The sequence below is a fragment of the Engystomops pustulosus genome, chromosome 3 (genome assembly GCF_040894005.1).
Source record: "Engystomops pustulosus chromosome 3, aEngPut4.maternal, whole genome shotgun sequence".
NCBI classification, from domain to species: domain Eukaryota; kingdom Metazoa; phylum Chordata; class Amphibia; order Anura; family Leptodactylidae; genus Engystomops; species Engystomops pustulosus.
Genome location: NC_092413.1, coordinates 38,669,294 through 38,679,212, shown reverse-complemented (window position 1 = coordinate 38,679,212; position 9,919 = coordinate 38,669,294). Strand labels below are relative to the sequence as shown.

Sequence of the window (9,919 nt, the reverse complement as noted above, 5' to 3'; positions counted from 1 at the left end):
ACTACCCTTCACACCCTCCTGGCACTATAAGAGGAGGAGGAGGAGCTAAGTGGGGGAACTGCGGGGAGGGCACTATAAGAGGAGGAGCTGCTGGAGTGGGGGGCAAAATAATAAGGGGAGCTGCTGGGGCTGTACAATAACAGTGTAAGTAAGAGGAGGGTACAATAAGCAACTGCGGGGGCACAATATGTGGGAGGGCTTTAATACCAAATGAGGGGGAGTTGGGGGTATAATATATAATGGGGGCTACAATGTCACGAGGAGGTAGAATGGGGAATTGTTCAGGTTGGAGCCACAGAATATGGGAATTGTGCATTATAAGGGTATTATACTGTTTGGGAATTCTAGGTGGTGGGATAAGGAGGGGGGTAAGGGTGTGTTTTATTATGAAAAGAATTTTGTGGCGCACTAGGCACATCACTTTTAGGGTGCATTCACACAGTGCATTTTTAAACGCATTGAAAACGCGTGTACGTTTTTGCATGTTTATGATGCGTTTGGCTGGCAAAAAAGTACACGTTTTCAGTTAGTTTAAAAATGCACCAAAAAAAACACGTGACCGGACTGTTTGTGTCCCTCTTTCTTCAACCCAAAAATTGGGAGGTATGCAAAATAAATGGCTCATCTGAAAGATCCTTACTAAAGAAAACATTACAGTTTATAGAAACTATGAATAATTAGGGAGGCACTTATTGTTAAATATATTAAAATATATTTTGTGGAATGATAAATATATTAAAATATAATGTGTATGATGATTCTCATTCAATTCTGCAATAATGTTTTGTCTTAACATTGTATAATAAAGTTTTTTTTATGGAAAAAAAAAGCATGAGCCCTCCCACGAGTGGACAGTAGGGGGCAGTAGAGTGAGAACATGTCGGCTTCTCTGCGGGATGAGCTGCAGCAGTATCTCCAGGAGCTGGGTATCCAGCCGCTGTGTGTGGAGCACCCTGAGGTGGGTCTATATAATGGAGACCTGGGTGTCACCCTACACACCCGCCCGGGCCTTGTAGTGTGTAACACGTGGAGCTGCTGCTCCCCGCCTGTGCCACGTTGTATTATACATGCACCACCAGAGGGCGCTGTGCCTCTATATAACATGGCGCAGGCTTTGCTCTTATACTAAAACCTCTGACACCATTAGAGTCTCACTGATAAATGTTCTATCTAATGAGCATGTACAGTGTACAAATAATGTGGTGGTCCTTTCATAGAGGGGTCTTTACCGAGTGGGATTATTATATGATATGAGATTATTATACGATAGCCCCCGGGCTAGAGGACATAGTTGTATACATATCTTATAATAAAATATGGAGCCACACAGTGGCGTAACAACCGGCGTAGCAGCCGTAGCGGTTGTTATGGGGCCCATGAGGTTAAGGGCCCGGGGATGCCCCTACCTCTGTGTCCACTCCTAAATCTGCGCCTTCCGTGAGCTGCCCGCCCCTGCACAGGAGAATTCTCGCGATGGTCACGGTCCTGGTGTAGGTCTCTTCCACACACGTCGGGGCCAACAGGGTGAATCAAGAAGAAGTGAGTCATGTGGTAACAGGGTTCCACTTCAGACACAAAGGTAAGTATATACATGTATTTATCTGTGTATATATTGTGTATTATTGTATATATGTATAAACTGTGTATATGTGTATATACTGTGTACAGAGGTCGCATTAACGCCTCACCACGCGTCATAGACGCGTGATGAGGCGCCATTACCCCCCAAAATAATTGCCATGCGTAAAGTTACGCTTGGCAATTATTCCCTGTAGCGCGCAGGCTGAGCGGCCCGGCGCGCGCTGCAAAAGAGGGAAATGTCTGTAGCGCGATCACAGCGCGCACCGGGCCGCTCAGCGGGACACGTGACTAAGGGGCGTGCCGAAGAGACCTGGGGTGAGAGCACCGGCCCCAGGGGAGACCTGTGGGCAGCGGGGCTGCTGCTCCCCGTCCTCCTCCATCTCTACCTGCCCGCAGCTGCCTGCGTTTATGTGATCCCGACGGGACAAGGCCAGGTGAGTGTGTGCAGTGTGAGTGTAGTGTGTGCTGTGCGAGTGTTCTGCGAGTGTGCTGTGCGCTGTGCGAGTGTTCTGTGTGCGCTGTGCGAGTGTTCTGTGTGCGCTGTGCGAGTGTGCTGTGCGAGTGTGCTGTGCGAGTGTGCTGTGCGAGTGTTCTGTGCGCGCTGTGCGAGTGTTCTGTGCGCGCTGTGCGAGTGTTCTGTGCGCGCTGTGCGAGTGTTCTGTGCGCGCTGTGCGAGTGTTCTGTGCGCGCTGTGCGAGTGTGCTGTGCGCTGTGCGAGTGCTCTGTGTGCGCTGTGCGAGTGAGTGTAGGGTGCGCAGTGCGAGTGAGTGTAGGGTGCGCAGTGCGAGTGAGTGTAGGGTGCGCAGTGCGAGTGAGTGTAGGGTGCGCAGTGCGAGTGAGTGTAGGGTGCGCAGTGCGAGTGAGTGTAGGGTGCGCAGTGCGAGTGAGTGTAGGGTGCGCAGTGCGAGTGAGTGTAGGGTGCGCAGTGCGAGTGAGTGTAGGGTGCGCAGTGCGAGTGAGTGTAGGGTGCGCAGTGCGAGTGAGTGTAGGGTGCGCGTATACAAACAGCACTCCAAGACGTCCAGCATTGGTTAAAAAAATGTTCTTCTTTATTCCATGTTTAAAAAGTACAACAAAGTACAGCGACATTTCGGCTCGCTAGGAGCCTTTTTCAAACATGGAATAAAGAAGAACATTTTTTTCACCTAATGCTGGACGTCTTGGAGTAGTGCTGCCTGTATTCGTGATTATATATTGTGTGTGCTGTTTGTATACGTGATTATATATTTTGTGTGCTGTTTGTATTTTCCTTGAGTATATACTTTGTATATCTGTATATACTGTGTATATGTGTATATATGCATCTACTGTATTTATACACGCACATATTTATATAAGCATATACACTCACCGGCCACTTTATTAGGTACACCTGTCCAACTGCTCGTTAACACTTAATTTCTAATCAGCCAATCACATGGCGGCAACTCAGTGCATTTAGGCATGTAGACATGGTCAAGACAATCTCCTGCAGTTCAAACCGAGCATCAGTATGGGGAAGAAAGGTGTTTTGAGTGCCTTTGAACGTGGCATGGTTGTTGGTGCCAGAAGGACTGGTCTGAGTATTTCAGAAACTGCTGATCTACTGGGATTTTCACGCACAACCATCTCTAGGGTTTACAGAGAATGGTCCGAAAAAGAAAAAACATCCAGTGAGCGGCAGTTCTGTGGGCAGAAATGCCTTGTTGATGGCAGAGGTCAGAGGAGAATGGGCAGACTGGTTCGAGCTGATAGAAAGGCAACAGTGACTCAAATCGCCACCCGTTACAACCAAGGTAGGCAGAAGAGCATCTCTGAACGCACAGTACGTCGAACTTTGAGGCAGACCACACCGGGTGCCACTCCTTTCAGCTAAGAACACGAAACTGAGGCTACAATTTGCACAAGCTCATCAAAATTGGACAATAGAAGATTGGAAAAACGTTGCCTGGTCTGAAGAGTCTCGATTTCTGCTGCGACATTCGGATGGTAGGGTCAGAATTTGGCATCAACAACATTAAAGCATGGATCCATCCTGCCTTGTATCAACGGTTCAGGCTGGTGGTGGTGGTCTCATGGTGTGGGGAATATTTTCTTGGCACTCTTTGGGCCCCTTGGTACCAATTGAGCATCGTTGCAACGCCACAGCCTACCTGAGTATTGTTGCTGACCATGTCCATCCCTTTATGGCCACAATGTACCCTGTAACATCTGATGGCTACTTTCAGCAGGATAATGCGCCATGTCATAAAGCTATAATCATCTCAGACTGGTTTCTTGAACATGACAATGAGGTCACTGGACTCAAATGGCCTCCACAGTCACCAGATCTCAATCCAATAGAGCATCTTTGGGATGTGGTGGAACGGGAGATTCGCATCATGGATGTGCAGCCGACAAATCTGCGGCAACTGTGTGATGCCATCATGTCAATATGGACCAAAATCTCTGAGGAATGCTTCCAGCACCTTGTTGAATCTATGCTACGAAGAATTGAGGCAGTTCTGAAGGCAAAAGGGGGTCCAACCCGTTAATGGCATGGTGTACCTAATAAAGTGGCCGGTGAGTGTATGTGCACATTTAAATATGTGCACATATATGATGTATGTGTGTTTTTGCATATGCTGTGTATATGGTATGTATGTATATGCTCTGTATATATGTATATACTGAATGTGTGTGTGTATTTCCCATATGTGTGTATATGCTGTATATACTGAATGTGTGTGTATTTGCTGTATGTGTGTATATTCTGTATGTATATGCCGCATGTGTGTATATGGCGTTTTTAAACTGCATGTATGTGTATATATAGTCAGTGTATACTGTGAGTTTAATATATAGTATATAATGTGTATGCAGTATGTGTGATGTTTATATACAGTATGTGTGTATATACTTTATGAGTTTGTATATACAGTGTAACAGAGTGCATAATGTGTGTGTATAAGTGTATACTTGTATGTATATAGGTGCGAGTATATGAGTGTAGAAATTTATGTGTGTGTGTATATAAGTATATAAATGTATGTATATAAGAGTGTAGAAATGTGTCTAATTGTATAAACATGACTGTATAAGAGTACATTCACAATAACGTGTGAGGGATGTATATCTGGCTGCAAATTTGCTGCCGGATATACTTCCCCCATATGCGTCTATAGCGCCTGGGCTCGGTACAGTGAGCACAACGAGTACTCACTGTTTCGAGCCGTGGCCGCAAAAGAGAGAGCCTGAACTATGTATGGCTGTAAGAACGACCATGCGGCTCCATTCTCTATGGAGAGGGGAGGGGTGAGACGCTATCACCTGTCCTCCTTTCCAGCACGCCCAACATGTGCCTGCCACCCTATAGCCGGGCGGGTACACATTTATGTGAATGCAGCCTAAATATGTATATATTTTTTTTTGGGGGGGGGGCATGTAGAAATCTTCTATGGGGCCCAGCCACTCCAAGTTACGCCCCTGGAGCCAAAAATCCAATTTTTAGGAACTCCGACTTGGAAGAGGTGTGGATATACAGGAGGGGGCCGCAGAGGACCCACCTGGGGCCAGGCCAGGACTGGAGATGCCCTTAGGGTGATGGCACACATGGCGTTTTGAACCCATTTTTGATCTGTTTTTAAACAGTCCGTTAACGCATGCGTTTTTGATCAGTTTTAATTAAGATAATTGGTAAAACCTGTCAAAAACGCATGCGGTTTTTAATGCATGCGTTTTTTAACGGACTGCTTAAAGAGAACCTACCACCACGAATCTACCTATAAAGGTAGATCGGGTGGTAGGTGGATGTAAGGGACGTGAGGAGAGCTCTTTTTAGAGCTAATCCTCACATCCCCGCTAACTTTTGGGAAACTTTATTAACCTAATATGTAAATTTAGTTATGCGGCTACTGGGGCGTGGAGTAGCCGGCACGAGACTACACAGCGCGGCTACTCCACGCCCCAGTAGCCACATTACTCCTCCTACCCTGTTGTGTCCGCGTCCGATATGATGGCGTTCTGCGCATGCGCAGAACGCCGGCTGAGCAGTCCCAGCTCCGAGGCCGGAGATACTGCGCATGCGCAGTAGCCGGCTTGTCAGACGAGGGCGCGCAGCTACGAGGAGCTGCACGCCGGACACAACAGGGTAGGAGGAGTAATGTGGCTACTGGGGCGTGGAGTAGCCGCGCTGTGTAGCCTCGTGCCGGCTACTCCACGCCCCAGTAGCCGCATAACTAAATTTACATATTAGGTTAATAAAGTTTCCCAAAAGTTAGCGGGGACGTGAGGATTAGCTCTAAAAAGAGCTCTCCTCACGTCCCTTACATCCACCTACCATCCGATCTACCTTTATAGGTAGATTCGTGGTGGTAGGTTCCCTTTAAAAACGGGTTCAAAACGCCACGTGTGCCATCACACTTACTCTGTGGCTCTTTTGATTTTAATGCTGTGGGTGTGTTCCCACATTACGTTTTGGCTTGCATTTCCATTTCGTTCGAAACACATTACAACAGCCGAGGAGAGGTGATTTGCCTAATTACATTACTGTTAACATTTGCGTTTAACATCACGTTTATGGTGAGATTTGTTAACACTACATTAATGTATGTGCTTTGTTAACGCATGTGTTAACATTGGGTTAACAAACGTTAACAGTAATAAGGCAAATCACCTCTCCTCAGCTGTTGTAATGTGTTTTAAAGCAATGAAAACACAGGCCAAAACGCAAATTGTGAATGCGGCCTTAAAGTAGTGTTGGGCCTCGTGAACTTGACTGTATTTATACATATATATAAGGACCCCATAGAGGTCTATTTATGATGATGTGGCGTACACCCTGTGCCCTACTGCACCGTGACCGGGCCGTGCAGCCGAAAAATCTAGAGCATGTCCTTTCCTGCGCGGCTGTTCAGCTCCTATGGAGATGGGAGGTTTGAGCAGTTGTGGCAGTTTTCTGGTGCACAAGCACTAAAATTGTCGCAAATATTAGCGAAACCGGCAATAATTGCGATCATTTCCCCCATTACGGCGTGAAGGGGGGCGAGTTGGGTGCTGTTCCTGCATTGCACACTCACTATAGCCGGCCAAGGCTTGGGACTGAGGTGGAGGGGCCTTCATCACACACCACATTTTCCTTTTTATCCACTGTAGCCACACTGGTTCCCCCTCCTCCCCTTCCTGTAGCCACACTGGATCCCCCTCCTCCCCTTCCTGTAGCCACACTGGTTCCCCCTCCTCCCCTTCCTGTAGCCACACTGGTTCCCCCTCCTCCCCTTCCTGTAGCCACACTGGATCCCCCTCCTCCTCCCCTTCCTGTAGCCACACTGGATCCCCCTCCTCCTCCCCTTCCTGTAGCCACACTGGATCCCCCTCCTCCCCTTCCTGTGGCCACACTGGTTCCCCCTCCTCCCCTTCCTGTGGCCACACTGGATCCCCCTCCTCCTCTTCCTGTAGCCACACTGGATCCCCCTCCTCCCCTTCCTTTAGCCACACTGGATCCCCCTCCTCCCCTTCCTTTAGCCACACTGGTTCCCCCTCCTCCCCTTCCTGTGGCCACACTGGATCCCCCTCCTCCCCTTCCTGTGGCCACACTGGATCCCCCTCCTCCCCTTCCTGTGGCCACACTGGATCCCCCTCCTCCCCTTCCTGTGGCCACACTGGATCCCCCTCCTCCCCTTCCTGTGGCCACACTGGATCCCCCTCCTCCCCTTCCTGTGGCCACACTGGATCCCCCTCCTCCCCTTCATGTGGCCACACTGGATCCCCCTGATCCCCCTCCTCCCCTTCCTTTAGCCACACTGGATCCCCCTCCTCCCCTTCCTGTGGCCACACTGGATCCCCCTCCTCCCCTTCCTGTGGCCACACTGGATCCCCCTCCTCCCCTTCCTGTGGCCACACTGGATCCCCCTCCTCCCCTTCCTGTGGCCACACTGGATCCCCCTCCTCCCCTTCATGTGGCCACACTGGATCCCCCTGATCCCCCTCCTCCCCTTCCTGTGGCCACACTGGATCCCCCTCCTCCCCTTCCTGTGGCCACACTAGTTCCCCCTCCTCCCCTTCCAGTGGCCACACTGGTTCCCCCTCCTCCCCTTCCTGTAGCCACACTGGTTCCCCCTCCTCCCCTTCCAGTGGCCACACTGGTTCCCCCTCCTCCCCTTCCAGTGGCCACACTGGTTCCCCCTCCTCCCCTTCCTGTAGCCACACTGCCCCCTCTCTGGGAAAGAAAAAAAAACCTTGCAGCATAGAGGCAGAAAAGTACGCAATTTTTTTTCGAGCCATGCACCTTTTTTTTTTTTTGCATTTTATTTTTACACTGCTATATGGAAGGACAATCTTACTGGTAATAAGAATAGAATTACCCCTCTCATGTGAAATGGACACACAACCTCAGCCACGTGCATCAGAGATCCTTCTAGAAAGATTAGTCTTCCCGTCTCAAGTCAATGACTGGCCAGATAGAGCACAATGATTTTTGGGGCATTTATGGGGAAATTAAAGGCAAATTATCTTACAAATGCAGCCTTGTCCATCCACATTGTTCTGTCAGCTGAAGAGATAACATTGTATTTTGCAGGTCTTTACGGTGGAGGAAATGATGCCACACGTCCAGCACCTAAAAGGAGCACATAGTAAAAATCTGTTCTTAAAAGATAAGAAGAAGAAAGGGCTGTGGCTGGTGACTGTGCTCCACGACCGCCAAGTAAACCTCAATCATCTCGCAAAGAAGTTAAATGTTGGTAGCGGGAATCTCAGGTTTGCGGATGAAGCTTCCATGATAGAGAAGCTGAAGGTGGGTCAGGGCTGTGCCACCCCACTAGCGCTCTTCTGTGACCACAAAGGAGACGTCAAATTTGTCCTGGATTCCAAGTTTTTGGAAGGAGGCCACGAGAGGGTTTATTTCCATCCCATGACCAATTCGGCAACAATGGGGATGACTCCGGATGAATTTGTCACCTTTTTGAAAAAGACTGGCCATGATCCAACACTAATAAACTTTGATGACTAGATGGAGACCTGGTGTAATGTTTTATTCCCCAAAACACACTTTATGGAGGCCAAAAATTATAGGGCTTTTTGGTTTTGATGTATTTGCTTTGTACTTCATGGAGGCTTATTTTTTCCAGGGGTTTTCAAGTACAGCTTTATATCTTCAATAATATAGTACATTACAGGAAATCTACCATCAAAATCCATCATGATACACCAGGGACACTTACTCATAGATCCAGGCACCGTGACTGTAGTAATCTTCTTATTTGATATCCATGGCCTTTTAAATTATGTTAATGAGTCTCAAGGGCTCCAGGGGGTATTACCAGAGCCCCTTCATGCTGCCAATTCACAGGCTGTTACACTGTGCCAGAGCACTTCTCCCTACCACTATGCTAAAATTTCCTCTGCTGCAATGAGATTACATCAGGCAGAAGGAGGGGGGAAGTGCTTAGGGAAGAGGGGGTTATAGTGTAGCACATTGTATATCTGCAGCACGGATTGCCTCTGGTAAACCCCCCCAGACCCTATAATTTTAAACATTGATTTTAGACGGAAGGAGGCCATGGATAACAAATCTAACAACATTACCACAGTCCCAGTGCCTGGATCTATTAGTAAGTGCCCCTGGTTTATCATGCCTGATTTTGATTTTCCTTTATGTTAGAGTAAGATTGCAGAATCTGACTACATAGTTTGTTTGTAGGAGATATATAACCTGTAGATACAAAACTGTAGGATTTTAAAAGTTTATTATTTTGATGTGTTGAAGACTTTTTATCATGAGTTATGCTCAGTAAAGGCTATTCTGCAGGTGAGGCTGCACGCATGTGAACGTGTGCTGTTCTTGGCCCGCAAACAATGGATTGATCCGTTTTGTGGTTTGCGTGTCTTCAGTGTGCAAACTGTTACTGAGCCATATGTGCACACAAATAGTCATTGGGGCTTATTTACTAAGGGTCCCGGATCACACTTTTGTTGGTTTGTTTGCGGTTTTCGGGATTTGCGCAGCTTTGACAGGTATTTAACAGGGTTTGCACTGGAATCCGTCGGACCTGAATGGGGAAGCGACACATGCACGATCTTAGTGAATCGCGGTACACTGCATTATCATTGGACAATGCACTTTCGTGAACTCTGCGGGACCGGGTAAGTAAATGTGCCCCATTGTGTCATCCGGAAGGCTGGCAAATTATCTCACTACCTGGGGGTCAAGATCTTCTTTACATAATATGCTGTGCCCATCTTATTACTGCAATTGAGAAAGTGCATAAGACCACAAAATGTTTTTGTAATAAAAATATATTCTCGTTCAAGCATAACTTCCACCTGTCCAAGGGTGAACAATGAGCATTTATAACATATCTGCGGCCTGTATATCTGGCGA

The 9,919-nt window shown here is 47.8% G+C and overlaps 1 protein-coding gene across 1 annotated transcript; it reads left to right on the top strand.

Moving 5' to 3' along the window:
- The first annotated feature begins 827 nt into the window (after positions 1-827).
- On the top strand, positions 828-8,553 carry LOC140121204 (prolyl-tRNA synthetase associated domain-containing protein 1-like). The gene is made up of 2 exons (XM_072140521.1): positions 828-958; positions 8,117-8,553. Exons 1-2 carry the CDS (start codon positions 878-880, stop codon positions 8,546-8,548), a joined length of 513 nt encoding a protein of 170 aa, XP_071996622.1. The 5' UTR covers positions 828-877; the 3' UTR covers positions 8,549-8,553.
- The last annotated feature ends 1,366 nt before the right edge of the window (positions 8,554-9,919 follow it).